Here is a 20,552-nt window from a genome sequence, read left to right on the forward strand (position 1 = left end):
CAAGGCAAAGTGGATATGCTAGTGCTCTGCTGACCCGGAAGTTAATTAGAATCTGCTGTGAAGACCAGTGCTTGCCCTCCCTGGCCTAGCGGTGCTTGGCTCAGTTGACACAATTTTCTTTTCTTTTTTTTTTGGTTCTAAAACATAGAGTGAAGCTGAATGAAGTCTTTCCCTGGAAGGTAGAGAAGAAGGAAAACATGAAGGACATTGTCCCCTCTGAGTTGTGACCCCTTCAGTGTCTCAGGTTTTCAGAGCTGGTGTAGCTAGCTGAGAACAAATCATATTCACCCATTTTAGGGAACATTAGTTAATGTCTTTAAAGTGCTTTGAAGATGAACAGCAATAAATATATAAATAAGCACACTTCAGATGTTTCCTATTGATTGGAGGTTGGTTTTATAGTGCAAAACTATTGCCTTAGTGCTTGGAAAGCCACCCAGAGTGAGTTACAATACCTGAAGATTAAGGTCAAGGTCATTAATTATTGCCACCTAAAAGCCCAGTGTAGCTTACAAAATAATTCTGGCCTGGTCCTGGAACTAAGCACAGAGCATAATGGAGAGTTTAGAAATACAGGAAAACTAGTGTTCTAGTGCAGCTGCATATTATGAATAGAGTTAAATAAGTTATAAAATAACTTGGTGATTTTACAATGCACCATAAAAAATGAAGTCACCCAAGTTTTAAATATACACAAACCAATTACCCAAGAACTCATTCGAGAGGTTAGTGAACAATGTCAGCTTTCTCCATGGAACTCATTTCACTATGTCGTGTTTTTATTATGGATCATTGAAAAACATGCTTGCTCTGATAAGTCTGTGCTTTCAGAAACTTATTTTGCAAAAGTAAATGGATAAAATTAGCTTAGGGTATTACTATTATTTGGACATTTTGTTGTTTGCGGGTAGGGAGTGGAGAGATGAAATCTTTTTGTGAGTCCTGTTAGGAATCCAGGAATTCTCCTTTTTCATTCTTCACTTTTTCTTTCTACTTGTGAAGAAAAAAAAAAAATCTTATTTTCCCAATCATTTCATAAGCACTCATTGCAATTTTCTTTCAGAGTCAGATTTGATTGTTTCTGTTCTCATGGATAGGCACCATTTGTAGGCCATAGGCCAGGACTTCATAAAAGACTGATCTCTTGTCATGTACCAATCTCCATACTGGGTGATTCAAATTCTTGGTATGCTCATACTGCACCATAACCATATTAGGTGTTGTCATTGATATTAAGTGTCCCCCAAAGGTCCACACTTCAACCCTAGTGTGACATTATTAAGAGGTGGTGGACTTTAAGAGAGGGGCCTTGTGGGAGGTCCCCAGGTCACTGGGGTGTGTCCTTCAAGGGGAGGGTGCAAGCCCAGGCCTCCCTCTTTCTCTCTTTTACATTCCTTGTCATGAGGTGAGTGGTTTTGCTCTTCCACAGACTCCCAATGTTATGATTTGGGTATGAGATGTCCCCCCAAAGAGCTTATGTTAGGCAATGTAGCAATGTTTGCAGGTGAAATTAGATTATGGAAGCTATAATCTAGTCAGTGGATTCATCCATTGGATGGATTCATCATTTGAAAAGACTATAGTACTGGGTGGTAACTATTGGCATGCAGTTGTGGCTGCAAAAAGGAGGTTACCTGTGTGTAATTTGGTTTGAATTTAGTCCCTGCCTCCGTGCTTGCTGTCTCTGCCTCCAGGCTGCCCTGACCTGGGCAGCTTTCCTCTGCCACACCTTTCCATGATGTTCTGCCTCACCTGGTGTGCACCCCCCCCATGGAGTCGGCCAACCGTGGACTAAACCTCTGAAACTGTGAGCCCAAAATAAACTTTCCCACCTTTAAGTTGTTGGTGGGGTATTTTGGTCACCGTGACAGAAAAGCTGACTGATATACCCTACCATGATGTACCTGCCTTGACACAGGCCCCAAAGCAACAGAGCCATCAATCAGGAACTGAAACCTTTGAAACCATGAACCAAGGTAAACCTTTTTTTCTGTATAAGTTGATTAGTTCAGGAGTTTGTTGTAGTAATGGAACACTAACACATGAAGTAAACATTTTACTTTAAAAATGAGGACAATCTAACTAAGAAAGACTACATGTCCAAACCCATCTTACAAGAAGAATAACAAGGACGTAAGCAAGCTTTCTGATTTCAGACCTTGCTTTTACACTCAATGTATAGATTTTAAAAATTAATTTTCACTCATATTCTAACATTAAATGTTTCCAGTGCATAGAATATTAGAATATACTTAGATGACTGAAATGGAACTCGATTTATTTTTGTCAATAAAACCAAATTTATCCAGTATGTGCAAAGTATTTTGTAAAACTTTTAAAAATTCATTAATGGAAAATATAGAGCTCTTATCCTCCCTGAGATAAATGATTTAAATTCAAGGCAGAATAGAGGGACTTTTGACTAGAATAAAATCCATGGAGTCAGGAAGGATATGATGCACTGAGGTTTGAAGGAAGAATGGTTTGAACTAAAGGCTATCAGCCACTATCATATACAGAGTTCTCTACTGATCAAAACTTGTCAGCAATATGAACAGAAGTGCAGTCCCCTCAATCAGTGGGCAACTGAAAGAGTCAGTAGAAGGTTATATATTATGAGGTGATAGTACTGTGTTCATGAATAGCTTACTCATTTTAACATGTATTCTCCATCTTTAGCAGAGCACAAAATAATAAAAACTTTGGCAAGTGATTAGTCTTCAGAATTGGTCTTGTGGAGTTGGGTCTTCCTTTCTCATAAGAAGTTATACTACTTTTTGGTAATATTTTAAAAATTCAGTTATTCTCATTGCATGGATTTATTGAAGGTTTCAGTGTCTAATTTTTTTTTTAATCCATGAAGCAGAATGAAATGAAGCCATAAGAAAGTGGGCATCTCTGTCCCCTATAGTGAGGGCATGGCAGTGAAGTTGATTTAGCAGACACTTCCATTAGTGGCCCCCACTCAAAAAAAAAAAAATCTAGATTTTTTTCCATGGCTCTTATTTCCATCCCAGGAGGCATGTATGTGTCTTCTTTAACATGCAAACAAAAACTTTCTTTAAAATCTTCTCGTGGTGAAGCAAACATTGCCATCTGCTCATTTTATTCATAAGTGACACTCTATTTGTTACTTAAGAAATAGTGATAAGGACAGATTTTGAATATAGGGTCATACTAATTAGCAAGATTTGGAAGTATCCTGCAGTGGTGATACATAAAATAATGTATCAATCAAAAAGCCATAGTATAAAATTTAAAAAGAAGAAAATGTAGAAGTCAAAGTTCATGGAGGCTCAGAGAATCATTCTTTCTTGTAAGAGTATGTGAACCAGATGTACCTAATTGTATTCAAAGAACAATAACATTAGTACAAAACAAGATTTTTTTTAAAGCTTTAAAGTAATGTGAAATTGTCAGTATTTGCTGTATTTGATCCACAGATTAGACGATTTCATAGGAGTCAATCTATATGCATACTACTTGGTTAACAGTTTTTAGTTCAGAGGAAAACATGAGATCCAGGTGAGGGAGGGAAACTCACATTTGATTCCATATGAAAGTTTGGAAGAGTTTGTACTTTGAGTTTGCCTAGACATCATTTGCTTTGCAGGAATGAATATTCTTCATTCATTAACTCTGAATGAAGTTATTATTTTTCTGAGTAATTCTTATTTATAAGGGACATGAAGGGAATATCTTCATGTACTACTTGGTATCATTAACAGTCATATCTAGCTTTTCACAAATTGACCAGATTAGAAAATAGACATTTCTGCATGGTGAGGTGGCATATGCCTGTAATCCCAGCAATTTGGGAGGCTGAAGCAGGAGGTTTGAAACTTGGAGTCCAGCCTCAGCAATTTAGGGAGACCCTCAGTAAGACCCTGTCTCAGAGCAAAAAAGAAAAAAAAAAAGAAAAGAACTGGGCATGTAAGTCAGTGGTAAATCACTCCTGGATTCAATACCCAGTAATGTCCGCTTTTCCCCCAAAATAAAAGACATTTCTCATTACCTATATCTAAAAGTCAACTTTATTTTAATTACTGTGATAACAAACTGGATATACCATTTGGCATAAAGTTTGCCTCTTGCTCTGGCAATGTTGGGTGACTTTATTCCTTACTGTTTCTGGAAGCTGATGAGTTCCTGTTGCATGTGCAGGGTGGGCAAGAGTGGTTCCCACCTAAAGACAAGGTGACATCAGTACATCTTACTGAGGGAATGAATTTCTCATTTTCATTTTCATGAGGAGAATGGATTCATATACTGCTTACGCCGGTGGCTACACTCTGATAGAACACTCAACTTCCTAATCATAGGCATATTCTTGAAAATTTGTTTTGTTATGAACGGGGAAAAATCTAGTTTTAATTTATAATCATAGCATCTAAGGAAACAAATGAATTTTAAATGTCTATAATTTTATTATTATAAACAGACTTAGATTTAATATTAAAATATTAAAAATAAATCAGGGTTTGAGGCCTAGGATATTGTGATGATAAATAAATATTCTCTGTAAGCATTTTCGTCATAAAGAAACAGTTCTATATTTTGCTCTGAAGTTCTAATAGGTAAATCATTCTAACTTTTTGGATTGCAAATTTATAATTTGTAAAGGTAAGCAATGATGAACCTATAAGGAAAGCATAATAGATATCATTATATAATAAAGCAGATGTTCCTATACGGTACCATTGTCCTCAGAATAAATGAATGAAATGTATTCATTCCTGACAGAGTGAGTGATATTTATGCAAACTCCAGGTACAAATTTTTGGAAAGTTACATATGATAAAAGAGTCTAAGGAGATATTTACAGACATTTAAAATAATAAGTGACCCTTTTAGGGTCTGGGGTAGCAAGTGGAGATACTGTCAGCAGCTCAAGAGCAGGGCTCCTCTAAAGGAAATTTTCAATTTCTGAGCTCTCAGTGGGCTAAGCAGGACACATTCTTGTTTAGCCCTGCACCAGAGCAACACTATTATTAATTATGCAAACATTTTTTTGGATGGGTAAAAGAATCTGAGAATGACTCAGCAAGAGATTTCAAATCCAATGCCTCCACCTGCTTATTGAACATTTTTTTTTTTTAAATCTGCTGTCTGCTCTGTATCCTGGGGTTAAAAGTTTAAGATCTACAGAAAGGAGATCATGATTGCAGTGGTCTCAGAGAAAGCCCCTGTTTCCCAAAGAATATGAAGTCAGTTCAATTCCAACTAGTCCTCCTGTTCTTTTAGTTTACATTGGAAATAGTTGATTCTTTCAGATCAGCCTCTTGCTTTTCTTTAACAAACATAAAATCTGTGCAAATCTCCAACCCAATGACCAACTCTGTCAAAGGTGTGTGCTGCTCTCTCGACTTTGTAGGTTGATCATCACTTGGACACAGGGCAGCGTTTGTCAAATAAAGATGTAAAAGGCAACAGAAAACTTTTTACAAGTCCCTGCTAAAGCGGTAGTTAAAAGATTTAGTTGGAAAAGGAAAGATCCCAATCACCAGTGCCTTGGAAGCTTGGGGGGAGAAGTCATCTCACCTATTTTGGAAACTACTTGCAGATGTGGGGAAACCTCGGAATTGCTCACACCAGGGGTTTTGCAGAGATTTCCTCTGGTTTTTTTTTTTTTTTTTTTTTTTCCCTTCTCAATTTCCCACAACCTGTGTTTGTCTTCAGTCTGCTCGGGCTGACATGTGGTTTACCTCTCGGCAGCCTGGTTCTACACACTCTCCTCCGAAGAAGTAAAGCGAGTGAAGCCTTTAGATACTGAGCAACTCTAGGCATGGGCGCCAGAACTGTCACAGAAAATTTGCTTCCCGAGTATTCCATCCAACTTCCCTTCCTGTGCCCACGTGAGCCCTAGCGCCAGCCCATCAGCAAGGTCTCAGCGTTTCCTGCTGCTGCAATCCAAAACTCGATTTTGGATTTTTTTTTTTTAATTGCTGTTCTGAGGATCTTAGTTCTTAGCAAAACTTTGTTGGTTAGGAGACTTACAGTAATCTGTTTTCCTACCTAAATCGCGATGGGTCAGACACTTTTCCTCCCTTCTGGGCTGCACGAAGGTTAAACAGCAGCAAAGGAAAGAAACACACACTCGCTGTTTATTTGGGGGGAGGGGAAACAGATTCACGGCGGCTAAGTTGTCACGATCTCTCGCGCCACCCCCGGTCTGGCACTCTCAACTGACACGTATATCATCTATTAATTGCTGTTCGCGGACGCAGACACATAATATATTCATTTTTATCTTTGGTAAAATATAAATGGAATTGTCAGCGCACTAGCGTCTGTTTGTTTGTATAAGGCTATCAAAAGAAGTCAGAGAGGAGGCTGTGGCCCGGATCCTGACCCTGATTGTATGAATAAGTAAGCAGGATGCAAGTGATTGGGTTAGATGCTGCGAAGATTTTTTTTTTTTCAAGTTAGGAAGAGGGTAAAAAGACAGCCTGGGGGGAAAAGGCAAACAGTGCATCCCCAAATCCTCACACTTTTGCTCTCCTGGCAGCCAGTTGCTTTGCTGGCTTCTGCAGGCTTTTAAGGTCTCCCGGCGTAGAAATGCCTGCCCCCCACCCCCTTCCTTGGTCTCCCCTTTCAGTTCAGATGTGCTGATGTGCAGACCGGATTCATCTTCCCGGAGCGGCGGCGGCAGCGGGCGCAGAAGGCGGCAGCTCGCGTTCGGCCCCGGGGTCCTGACAGCGGCGGGGGCGCGGCGCCGGAGCCCGAGCTCGGGTGGCAGCTGAGCCCGCGGGGCGCCGCTCGGCGAGCCGCGGCCGCGAGAAGTTCTGCCATCAGAAGGAGGACCTGGCAGGCTGCGAGCGCCCGCGCCGCCGGAGCTGAGTTGGTCCGCAGCTGCCCCTGCCCGCTTCCCGGAGCCGAGCCTCCTTACCTGCCCTCCGCCCACCCGCGGGCCCTCAGCCAACTTCCCCCTGCAACTGGGGGTGACAGGCAGCGCTTGCCCTCTTTACTGTCCCGACGGCATCCGCATGTCTCCGGACACCTGAACACCCTGGTCCGGCGAGGAACCTCCCAGTGGGGAGAAGAGCACCGGTCCCCCTGGCCCCGCACATCCACGCGGACCGCAGCGCCTACCCTCCCGGTCGCGTCCCCTCCTTTTCCTCTGGGGGAGGAGGATGGGGTTGGAAACGCTTTCCCCGAGGATGCTTGTGTGGCTAGTGGCCTCGGGGGTTCTTTTCCACGGGGAGTTTGGGGTCTGCGCTGGCCTCGATTACGATTACACTTTTGATGGGAACGAAGAAGATAAAACGGAGACTATAGATTACAAGGACCCGTGTAAAGCCGGTAAGTGCCTCTCTCCAGGTTGGGACGGTGGCGCGCCGGGGCCCGCCAAGCTGGAATTCCTGATGGGTGGCGGTGGGAGCTCACCTGTTTCCTTCCCTCCTCAGCCAGCCCCTCGGCCGCCACTCCTTCTCTCCCCCTCCTTTCCCTTCTTCTCCCCACCCCCAAGTGGCAGCAGAACGGCCCGAGTTGAGTGGAGTTCTGTGCTGGTGGGATCAAATGCCCAGCGCTCATCCTCTAGTTTTGAGTAAGACATCCTGGAGTTTCTGATCCCCTCACCCCACCCCGCCCTCTAAACTGCAAAACGAAACAAGTCATAAATACAGCCGGCAGCTGTTGGTTTAAAATATCAGCATTCAGCGGGCTGTATGCATCCAGAGGGGACAGAACCTCCTCTGTTCCAGGGCGCGGTTGCCCTGCGTTCGCAGATCAAGTGGGCAGAGTTTCCAAAAAAAAAAAAAAAAGGTGGGTGGAGATGGCATCGCTACCTCGGAATACCTTCGCAGCGTCTTCTTTTGCCAGGAATTTTGAAGTGTGTGTTCCAGGCTAGAAGGGGATTGTGACAATCCTGGAACAACTCCCTTCTAGATAGGGTTCCAATGCATTTGCCCATTTAAAATAAACCTCAACAAATATTTTTCCAAGTTACTACCCCACTCAAACTTGTGTCTTCCTTCCTGAGAACATCCCCGGGTACTGCAGTTGGACCGCTCTGCCTGACGGCAAGCTTCGCGCCTCGCGGGGTCCCGGAACGCCGCGGTCTTTCCCCTCCCGTGCACGCGACCGGCGCCGCTGCGTGTACCTCCCCCGCACCGGGCGCGCTTCCCACCCGCCTCCCGAGGTTGGAGCTCCGCCCGCCGCAGTTGGCTCCAGCGCAGTGCACAGGGCGCCTGGGGCTGGGCACAGCACCGGTCAGGGACTGGGGTTTCCCGGCTGCGTTGTGGTTGAGGTGACCCTAGCTCAGTGTGGACTGATAACTAACTTTGGAAAGAAGGTCACAGGGGTTGTTGGAGGCCGACTTGGTAGCGTCATTTGTAAGCTGAAAGAGCTTTCTGTCCCCATAGCAAGCAAGAGGTGTGGGCTGTGGTGAAGGGTAGAGGAAGAGAGTGCGCTAAGTATCAACCATATCTGATTTCTACCATGCCCTTCCAGATTCTGTGCCGGGGTTTGTAGGTGTGATTGGGGTTTCTTCCTTTACATAGGTAGGTGAACCTTATCCACTCTCTCTTGGGCCTGAAGGAAGGAAGTTCACAAGTGAAGGAAAATGCTGGAAATTCCCTGGTTAATTTTTACCTTTGATGACATATTGCTCTGACAAGGAGGGTACACGGAGGGGACGTGTGTTGTGTTCGTGTTGTCAGACATTTCTTAGTGCAGCCTTAGTGAAGATACTTATTCAAAATTCAGAATAGTTTAGGGAAATTGGTCAGAATTGAATTAAATCAGAACTCAGAATTCTAATTTAATTTAATGTTACTTATAAATTCCCTTCTATCACCTCTCTAACAGTCTGTTTTCTCACCCCAAGTTTCTTGGGTCTTCTCTGATTGTTTGCACAAGGAGTCACTGTTCTGCTATGATGGTGATTAATGACCCAGCAACTCCCTAAATGTACCTTTTGGTAGGAAATAGATTTTGCATAATGTATGCAAATTGTGCATTTCTTGTTTGTGTTAATACATTTTGCATAATGTATGAAAATTGTGCATTTCTTGTTTGTGTTAATATATAAATGATGTACATATGAGATTGCCTAGGAAGACAGGTTTTTGATGCTCTGTTGTGTGAAAGATTCAACCTGCTCTCAATAGGAGCTCATATATATCATATATACATATAGTGTGTGTGTGTGTGTGTTTGTGTGTGTGTGTGTGTGTGTGTGTGTGTTTACTGGAGATGGAGCCCAGGACATCTTGAATGCTAGACAAGTGAATAACCATTGAGGTACATCCCTATCCTGCACCAAGTATATTTAAACATACCTCAAGCATAGATGTTTATTTTCCTCAGCAAATAAACATCTAAGGCAATGAAAAAGAACTTTCAAAGCATTTACTTTTTATTACTTTGGGTACAAGTTTATTTTGAATATAGCTATTGAAATCAAAGCAACACAAACAACAACTTTGAGTAGATAATTATTCTTCTTCCCTATCTTTTGGTTAGAGGTATACCTATGAGTGTATGTGTGTTCTATTTGTGTGTGTGTGGTGAGGGAGAAAATAAAATGGCCCAAGTGGAAGGCTAAAAAATATATGCAGAATCTGAGATCCCTTTAAAGGTGATCTACCTTGTATTTAAATTTAGTGAAATGAAAGACTTTAATTTACTCTGTTGGCTGAAGAATGGCAAAATCTCAGTGCTTCACTTTTGGTACTGTATAAAATCAAAGTTGAAATAATAGGAATAATATTAGTACATTGAAATCCCAAACAAGAGTCAAAAGAAGTTCACTGAAATCAGCAAGGTGGGGATGGGTGTCTGAAAGGTAGTGATGCTAAAGCAAAAGAAAGGTACTTTCTAGGTGATTGGGGCACCTTGGGTCTGCCTTGGGTCATATAGCAAATTCAAGGGCATGACTCATGCAATACAGGGCCCTTTCTGAATTTCTCTCATAGGGGACCCCAGTATTCCTTAAACTACACAGTGGTGTGTTGTCATCCTGTCAAAAATAGTTTTATGGTTTCAAAACACTTCTGGGTACATTGTTTCAGCTGGAGTTCACAGAAGCCCAGTATGGTTGAATTTATCAATCTTCCCATTATACAGATAAAACCATAGATTATGTGTGAGAGTGAATGCCTTTGTTAATATTATTCAGAATTTAATTCTTGACAGCACAGTCTGACTACATTTAACATTCAGAATTGCATTCATATCTAGATTTTTGGAGGCCTTCCTTGAGATGTAAAAGTAGAAATTTGTCCAGATTTTCCTGGAGTCCTAATAGACTGCAGTTGCTTTCATATCTGGTATGAGTGAAGTAACTTAAGAACATAGTTTAACATTTTCCAAACCTAAATCTTTGAGGACAGAGATCATAACACGTTTTTCATGTTTGTCAGAGGGGCGGATTACTCTATTACCACTTTTAGGAATCTAGTATGTTCTCAAAACCTTCTCATTATCTATAAATCGTTAATAGTCCCATCCAAAGACTCCTATTCCAAACACATTATCCAGAAAGAAGTATGGCTAATCATAATTTGTCAAAAATTGTGCCATCCTTAATATATTTTTGAAGTAGAATGAAATTATATACCTATCAGAATTCTGAGTTTAAATCCATAAAGCTATAGAACAGAAAGTTAGCCTTGTATTAACTTGAATGAGCTTTAATTTAGTTATTTTTGGTATATGTTTAAGTATGCCATAACTTCAGATATACAGATATAACCAAATCCATTGGTACAGAACATAGGTACTTCATTATATATAAGTATCTATACACAAAGACGGAAATACTTGTAAGGAAAGTCTGGCAGACTTTCTTCAATGCAGTACAGGGTCATCTGAATATGCAATCATATTCTCTTTTCCTCTCAGGTTTAGAAGGGTCCCAAGGGACATTAAAGAAGCTGATGCTGCAGAAGTTCATTTTAGAGCAGGGATTGAGGTGGTTTGTTTCATTGTTGTACTATAGCAGTAAATGTTAATCTGAGGATTAATATCTGTGAAGAGTCTGGGTAAATTTAGTTTAAAAGTTAGTCTTCTGCCAAATCTGTGTAGAGATTACCTAGAAAAACAGAGGCCTGATGAACTGAACTCTGCATGAATACATTTCCTCCCTCTCTTCCTTCTTTCTCTCTTTCCTTTTTGGAGTCAAGGTGATATTAGGAAACCTGAGGCAGTTGAAATATAATATCTAGTAGTGGAGATTGATGAAATTAGTGTTTTGAAAGCTTAGAAGTTTAGATAATTGATGAAGTGGAATGTTTGACCAGAAAGGGAGGGTCCTCTCCCTCCCTCCCCTTCCCCCTTCTTCCTTCTCCCCCTCACCCCTCCTCATCCCCCTCTTCTTCTCCTCTTCCTCCTCCTCATAGACATATGTAAGTACCCTGAAAAAAAGGACTTTTCACTTCGAAGCTTCAGGTTAAATGATTTCTTTTTTCCTCTTGGAAAAAAAAATCCAAGCTTGATTAAGGGTCAGTAAATGCAAGGTTCAAATTGCCCAATAGGCTCTTGGCATCCTAGCGATTCTTTCTGCTTTTGTTTCAATCAGTGCCCTAGCGCCTACTATGCTAGATCTGGGATAATTTTGCTATGTTTATAGTTTCTAGGTAGGATGGTTTGTCCTTTTGGTCCTCTATGTTGTATTTTCTGGCTGGGCTGGCAACCTCTTGGATATGACATTTCAGAACTTGATGCTCAACTCCCTGTCTACTTTATGCCATCATGATTTTAAGTATCCAAACATTTATTCCTCCATCGGCGCCTCTTCAGACTGCCAAGCTCTCATTTAAAAAATGCATTTCATAGAGCTGCTACTCCTAACCAGTCTCTTCTGTTTTAGTTTTCATTCCTCAGATCTTGAATATTTTTTTTTCTTTCTGCCTCTGGTGCCAACTCAGAAGTGGCCAAAATATAGTTTTTGCAAAAGGGATGGATAAGGCATTATATTCTGTATACTTGAACTCTGTTCTTCACTTGCCAGCAGTAATTCTGTAGCTCTAGTCGTGAGGGATGTTTCTGTTCACCAATGGCAGTTACTGTTATAGGTATGGAAAAGATAAATAATTAAAAAAATATATTCCCTCAGGATAGGCCAGTACTAAAGTCTCCTCTCCTCTCTTCTCCTCCCATTCCCTCCCCTTCTCTCCTCCCATTCCCTCCCCTCCTCTTCCCTGCCTCCTCTCCTCTCCTCTCCTCTCCATAACATAGATTCCTGATCTGTTCTCACTTTTTGTCTCTGAAGAGGATTGTGTGATTTGCTAATAATTCAACACATAATTGGATTGTTATATATATATATATATATATATATATACACACACACACACACACATATATATATATATATATATTCTGTTGAGTTGTTTACATTCTTTATATGTTCTATATATTCACCACTTATCAGATGTAGAGTCTATGAGTATTTTTTCCCATTCTCAAGGTTATATCTTCACTTGGTTAATTATTTTCTTTGCTTTGTAGAAGCTATTTAGTTGGTTATTATGTTTATTTTTTTCTTTGTTATCTGTGCTTTTGATTAAAAAAATCCTTGCTTAGATCAATATATGTCATTTATATGTTTCTACTATGGTTTTCTCTAGTTGTTCTTTTTTTTTTTTTTACAGTACTGGGGATTGGACCCAAGTTTTCACACATGCTAGGCAAGTGCTCTGAGCTATACTACACATACTCAGCCCTTTTTATTTTATTTTGAAACAGTCATGCTAAGATGTTCATGCTGGTCTTGAAATCCTCCTGCCTCATCCTACTGTGTAGCTAGGATTACAGGCATGATCCACCACACTCAGCTTCTTCTAGTAGTTGTATAGCTTTGGGTTTTACATTTAGGTCTTTCATCCATTTTGAGTGGATTCTGTGTGCTGAGAGAGAGTGGTCTAGTGTCATTTTCCACATGTGGACTTCCACTTTTCTCAGCACCATTTGTTGAGCATGTTCTTACCCAAATGTTTGTTCTTGAAGTTTTTGTTGTCAATAATTTGACTGTGTGTGTGTGTGTGTGTGTGTGTGTGGTTTTATTATTAAATTCTCTGTGTTTTTGACCAGTGTGTCTAATTTTATGCATGTTGTTTTTGTTTCTTGAGCTTTTTAGTATATTTTCAAGTGTGATACTGTGATGTCTTTAGCTTTGTTCTTATTCTGGGTATTTTGTAGTTTCATACAAATTTTAGGATTTTTTTTTTTTCTGTTTCAGAGAAATATTCATTGGTGTTTTGGTAGAGATTTCATTAAATGTGTAGATTGCTTTGGGTAGTATGAACATTTTAACTATTAATTGTTTCAATCATGAACATGAATGTCTTTCCATTTATTTGTGTCCTCTTAAATTTCTCTCATCAGTGTTTTACTGCAGTTTATTGTAGAGATGTTTCATTCCTCCTCTTAGCTACTTCATGTAATAGTGCATGGAATCTTTGTGGTTCCTGTTAAAGTACATGCCTATTTAAACCTACCTTCTCTGTTTAGGCTTCCTGAGTCCACAGTGAAACAATGAAAAAATATGGAAAACTTTTTGAAAGAGCTGACATGTAACTATTTCAAACAGTTGACATATAATTAAATATGTTTTCCTCTTCTCCTCATGATAGCTTGCTTTTCTATGAAAATCTCATAAAAGTCTAATATAAACACACACACACTCTCTCTATACACACACACACACACACACACACACACATATATATGATTTCTTCCACAGAAACCATCAGAAACCATATTCTTTTCCCCATGGTGTATATATTAATCCTATTTTTGAATACCTTAGCAATTTTTCCTGATGTAAACTTGAAACTCACTTGCCTGTAGTTACACTAATAATCCTGTAGTCCCCTCAGTCTTTGTGGTACTGAAATAGTAATTTATTGGAAAGAGCCTTTAATTCTTCTGGAACCAGGTAGATAGTATTGAATGAACCATCATTCATTTTAGAATGTTGTCTATTGTTTCAAAGTGCCTCCAACGCATTGGCTTAGAATTTTTAGAACTGAGACCCTCTGTAAGTTTTTCTAAGAATGTGTAGAATGGACAAAGGAAAATAATCCATTTAAATGAGGCATCTCACATTCCTGGGACCACCTGGGGAGGTGGTGGTAGTAGTGGGGTTCTTTTGCTTCCCTAAGCTATACATGTCCATTTTGCAACATCTTGAGCTCAGAGGTAGGCTGAGGATGGCCAGGTTTTGGTGCCTGGCAAGATTCCTAGGGATGTAGGAGCTCATCTTCTGGGATATTGGTGATGTTTGTTACAGTTCTTTCATATTCTAAGATCTGGAATTTAATTGTGGAATGATCCTTCCTAAATTAAGGAGTGGAGAGTCTTATCCCCAACCTTGGGTCCAGCAGAATGATTTAGCACTGTGGTTTGGGGTGGTTTATTTCCTTTAGTTGTTTATTGAACGATAACACTTAGGGAGGAAAAATTCAAAAAAAAATTCTTTCTAGCCACAGAGCTAGGGAATGAATTATATAGAATGTGTTCTTTCCCAGAAAGCAGGAGGAGGGAATCCCTTGTTTATTTATTTAGTTCTTGCCATTTTGAGCCCTGAAGATGGGATATTGACTATTGGATTTTGAGGCATTGTGGCTAATGGACTGCTTCTTTTTTAAGCTCTTTACAAAATGTACGCTTATCCTGTCGAGCTGTTCTAAAGAGCTCAACTACATATTTGTACTAAGTATTGTAAATTAGGTGTTAATTGAAATCTAGAAAGTGAACCAAGGAGGTGTTTATCTTAATCAGCTCTTCTCTTGCAATTTACATTTATAACTTACATTTATAAAGAATTTGCTATCATTTTAAAATTTCTAAAATGATAGTTATAAAAAAGCAAAACCATGCATTAAGTAGGTCAGAAGTACCTCCAAATATATTATCCCCCCACCAGATCTAACTTTATGTGTTACTACGCTGTGCAAAACATTCAACTCAGTGTTTAAAAAAGATTCCAACAGTTTAAAACACTCTGTGTCATTTTACTGGTGAGAGGATTCATTATGGATACTGAGATAAAGCCATATATTTACTATCAGCATTGATGTCTTCCATCTTGTTGAGTTTCCTCCCGATACCACTTAATTGATGTGATGGGGGAGCTGAGATGGACGGGTAACAGGGTGGAATAGTTTGCTCATTCCTTACATTTCTCGTCCATGTTGAACTGTCAACACATGGGTTGTGTACCACAGAGTCACCTCTATTGGCTCCTGGCCTGGCTGCTGGTATCAGTGTCTTCTGAGTTCTTTCTCTGGCCATGAGTAGTTTCAATAGGATAATCTCAGGTTCTCATGCAGTGTTAGAAACCTCCATGTCAGTACAGCAGTTGATTGACCACCCTGGAAAGATAGAACTCTGTTCCTTTTCCCTGTTTTTTTTTTTTTTTTTTGACCACAAATGCCTAATAGTTGAGGTTTTATGGTTATTTTATGTTTTGTACTCAGATTATTGCATTTTAAGACAATGAAGTATATGTGGTCATATGTAATTACAACAGCATAATGAATGTACTATATAAGTGTAACATTTCAGTGATGGACCACGTATATGACAGAGGTCCCTTAGATTACATTCTCTATAATCTATATCTCTTATAATAAGGTGTAGTAACTATATCATTTGCATAAGTACCCTTCATTATGTCTGCACAGCAAAATCACATGGTGACTCATTTATCCAAACCATATTCCCATTTTTAAGTGAGTGACACATGATTGCACCTCATGGCACAGAAGCTAAAACCTTTAATATACCCCAGGAGGGACACCCTGAATCACTAGAAAATAGAAAGGGGGTAACACCCAAGATAATGAGTCCTGAAATTCCATGTACCTCACATTACCCTGAAATCATCGCCAAGATTCATGTCATATTAATGTGGGTAACATTTTAAAATCAAGGAAAATCTAGAGTCTCCTATCTTCACTGTATCCCCTTCAAGTAACATTGTCATCTCTTTGGGGCATGCACAGAAATTGGGAGTCAGAAGAGCCCAGTGGCAGGGCTGGTATCACAGCGGGAAGGTGGTGAGAACTTGAATGTAGGTTTGTATGTTCAAGATGCCTTTCTCTGTTAGATCCCATACTCTCGTTCTTCGGCCAACACGTGTATAGTACGACTGTCAGTTGAAGTGATGGTGTTTGTGCCATAGGAACCCATCCATTGTGATTTTCTTTAGAGAGAATATATCTTACCATCAACATCTTTGTATTTTATAAGCCATATACTGTGTTGTCAGAATAAGACCAGTACTTTTCAATTGCATGGAGTAAATTATAGATGGGCCCTCTCTCTTTTAAGAGGGTATTCTTTAAGTGTAGAGAATTATAAATGAAATACTCTAGTTATGTATGAAACAAATAAAAATGCATATGGCTAGTTCTAATAGACTTGAAAATATTTGAGCGCTCAATAATGTGGAGGAGACACTGCTACGTGTTGCTCCTAGTATATAAACTGTGACAGCAGGCTTTCCACGTCCATTAAGGCAGCGATTTAATTGGATTGCAATGGGTTTCAGTTATTGGTGTGTTGCTGGCACAGGCTCTGACGTTTTGCGTGGTAAAGTGTGAAGTTGTTTCACACTTTAGATTTGCTCTATGAATGTTCATTGAATTCGTGATTTTGAGCCCATGAAGAGTGTGAAGAACATTTTTTCAACTGCAGGCGATTCAGGAACATGGTTTCCAGTGTACGTTATGTATGTAAATGATGTGTGAATGCCTTTGAGAAAACAAATATGTTGTGCAAAGGTTCTCAAACAACTTCGTCTTTGTAAATCTTATCTAAAAGTCTGCCTTACCTAAAAGTCTTAAGAGCAAATGCTTGAAAACTTTTAGGAATAATGGATCAAGTAAACTTCTTGGAACTCTAGTATGATTTCCTAAGAGTAGGTAGTCTGGCATATTCAAAATACATACTATATGTAATGCTGACTATATTATAATTTTTTTGAAGAAAATATATTGCTTTTAGCAAATTACCATGCTTTCTAGGAGGAAAAATTCCTGCTTATACTTGTTCTCTAACAAGTGGATAAGAACAAAATCTGGTAAAACAAGTCTTTTCTTTCTTGTCCCTTTTCTAAATCTAACAACCAGGGAAATTTTTCATTTTATTTTTACCCCCCCATTTCAGAAGAACAAGTAGTACATATCCAGACCTGAGTGGAGTGTGGCTGGCAAGCTATCAGTCACCAAGGTTGGAATAATTGGGATTTGCCATCTGGAATGGGTAACGGATGGAATGACCTAAATCAGGGGCCTAGTGTTACCTTATGTTTCTGTTTAGAAAGAGATTTCTTCGGAGCAGTTTGATTGGTAAACTAGTGACCAAGAATTAACACACAGAAATAAGACACTGACCAAAGGGAACACCTCCACTGTAGCTTAGGATTCAAATATTTGTCATGGGAATGATATTTAGCACACGTAATGGAACTCTGACATGGAGTGGGGCTTCATATGTAAAACTGTATACTTCAAAAGCAAGCATCCTGTAATACATCTTATTTTCGTATTGAAAGACACTTGTAGCTAAGTGTTTTTAGATCGTTTTCCTTATGTCACCCCGATAGATCAGAATTTGAATCCACAATTTTGGATTCCAGGTGCTGCCACAGTCTTCCAGTTCCTTTTCTTTCTTCCTTTTTTCATATGGATACACTTTGGCAAATTGGAGTTGGCTTCAAAAATTATTTTAGTGTTTCAGAGACACAGAATAATGATTTATGAAGAACTTGGGCTTTGGAGTGAGATGGATGTGAACTCTAATACCAGACTAGCACTGAACAACCTCCCTCCCCCACAGAATAACTGTTACTTGGGTGAGTTATTTAACACTTTCATGCTCAGTTTTCTGATCTATAAAATGGAGCTAATATTATAACCTTTATGATGTAATTCTAAGATTTAAATGAATGTAAAGTGCACATAACTTTGTCTGGAACTTAGCAAACACTTTTATTTTTGTTTTAGAGTAGCATAAATACACAAGATGTAGAGGATTTTTTAAAATCACAATTGCTTATTTGTGGGAAGATGATCTTTATAAAAACGTTTATGGGATAAAGGTCTTTTTTTTTCTTGCCATGTATAAAAACACATTCATTCTCAAGTACTCTAAAAACTTGCAATTGTGAAAGAATTAAACCCCTGAATAAAGCCTTTTGTTTGGAAAGATATCAGAGGTAACCTATGAAAACATTTTTTTTATGTGTTATTCTTGACTGTGAGCTCATACAGCTTATATAAAATATATTGACAATTTTCTGTTCACATTGACTAAAGTGTGAATAGAATCTTAGCTATATAGTCTTTCAGTAATTTCTGAAATGTTCACAATTTGAAATGTTCAGATTTCATCTGCCATCTGGATTGACTCAAAGAGCTTACATACTCACAATCCGTGTTTACAGAGAACCAAGTTTGAGCACATGGCTCTAAGCTGCAAATATTCATTAATTCATTAAACATTTATGGAACACTTACTATGAACAAAACAGATTAATCTTTGGGGTTTCATAAGCATGAAATAAGATTCAATATGGTAGTCTTTACCTTACCTTTTGCTAGTAGATAATGACTTATGTATAATGGTTGTTTATATACCAGTCACAAAGTTGTATGCTGAAGTTATTCAAATTTAATATTTGAAAATCAACACTGTAATAAATGATGATAACTAGATTATGTGTTCTTATAAATTTTTCCTGAGTCTTTCTTTACTCAAGATTTATGAAGAATAAAATTTTGTAGGAAGCATAGCAACTCTTAAGTAAGCATTTTGTGGATTTTGATATTTGGCAGTGATCTGGGATAGGATGTTACCAATAATGACTTATGCAATTATTTGGAAGTACTCTGGATTAGCAATTACGATTTCCACTTATTTTTTTCTCAAATAGCTTGATTTTGAAATTTAAAATTGCCATATTTTCTCAGATTATCTACTTAGAGTACATTTCTGTTCTCCACACTGTATCCTCATCCTTAAATATGGTTAAAGATTTGTGGTTCTCTATAGTTATGGAACAGGAAGAGCAGAAATAAATGATAAATTAAATGAAAGACTGTTCTTTTTCTTGCATTGTTGTACTGTGGCTTTGAAAAGTAAATATAAGTTTTACTTTCTTTAAATAAACCCATTTGGGTGGTGATATGGCAACTGGAAAACAAACTGGACTGGTAGTCAAGAAATATAAATTCCAGTACTGGCTCTGATGCTGTATTTGTGTGTAACCCTGGGGATACGTCTTAGTTTTGCTGGGCATTGGAAATCTCTAAGGCTATTTAAAAGTCCTCAAGCTTTCTAAACTGCCGGTGTCTCTGACTTTGCAAGCCTAGCTTCTCTGAAGCACAGCTTCCCTGAAGTAGTACCAGGATGTTGCAGGACCAATGGGCTTTGCTGAGAGGAAAGGGAAGGTGTCCACCCCTCTCCTGAAGTCACTCTTGCTAAGCTCTCAGGTCCTAATGTTCCAAGCAAATCATGACAGCCACCAGGCTGGAAATGCAAAAGACCCTATAGTTCCCTGACTTCTCTTTGTCAAAATTAGCCTGAAAAACTACTTATGCCTATTTTCCTATTTTTCTTTTCCCACCTCAATTCAGCAGTTAAAAAAAAAAAATCTGCCCACAGTGCCAAGGGATGTGGGTACAACCTATATGAGAGCATGTTAGTATCATATTACCATCAGGGTTGAAGTTTGCTCAATTGGATTCCTTTCATGGGGAAGATGATTTGTATGCTAGGGCAGCAGGACATAGTGATGGGAAAAATTCAGTTTTCTCCAGGGTGTGGTCAGTGTTCATAATGGAGAGAATAAGAGCTATAGGTAAAGAAATTGTAAGGAAATTTTTTTCTGGCTTAAAACATTTTTACCAGATATATGACACATTAAAATGTATTCTTATACCAGCTACTTATTTGTATATAACATTGAAAACATTCTTCCACTTAACACAAGTGTATATGTTTAATTATCTCCATAAACCTTCAGTATATCTGAATTATCTAATAAGGAATTATTCTTTTGTCATTTTTACTTATTTTGTGTGTAATATGCCATTTAAGTGAAGAGTCAAATTCTCAAATAAAGCATTGCCAAAGGAAGTTTTATTCCTGAGTTTTTTTTTTTTTTATAGTGTAAAGAACAAATTTCAGTTGAAATGAGTAGCATGAATCTAGGTGGTACAATTTAACTTGGGCCCTGAATATTGTGTAGGAGACCTAGATATGCTCTTAGCTCTTGGTCTTTAATTATATTGACTTAATATACCTGTATCACTTTTTAACATAAATCCTTTCACTTGTAACATAGGAATAGTGATACCTTGTTTATAAAACATGTAAGAATTAAAAGCGCAAGGTTTGATGAACTGATATAAACGAATATAAATGATGTTTTGCACCTGATATGTTTCAGGAATATACTTGAAGGATACACATGAGGTGTGCCCTTTTCTGTAATGATTTCAATATCTACAAGGAAAAAAGCAGCAAATACTTTATCAGTATGAAAGTTCATAAGCAAAATGTTATGATAGCATTAATTATATTTGGAATAGAGAAAG

At 38.8% G+C, this 20,552-nt stretch overlaps 1 protein-coding gene across 1 annotated transcript in view; it reads left to right on the plus strand.

Annotated features, from left to right (window-relative positions):
• The first annotated feature begins 6,754 nt into the window (after positions 1-6,754).
• Positions 6,755-20,552, plus strand: part of Tll1 (tolloid like 1) — a 192,820-nt gene continuing 179,022 nt past the window's right edge. Inside the window, exon 1 of the mRNA XM_005329263.5 lies at positions 6,755-7,302. Within this exon, the coding sequence (XP_005329320.2) occupies positions 7,134-7,302 (169 nt within the window). The 5' untranslated portion in view covers positions 6,755-7,133. The remainder of the gene's footprint in view (positions 7,303-20,552) is intronic.

Source organism: Ictidomys tridecemlineatus, chromosome 14, assembly GCF_052094955.1.
Source record: "Ictidomys tridecemlineatus isolate mIctTri1 chromosome 14, mIctTri1.hap1, whole genome shotgun sequence".
Lineage (NCBI taxonomy): Eukaryota > Metazoa > Chordata > Mammalia > Rodentia > Sciuridae > Ictidomys > Ictidomys tridecemlineatus.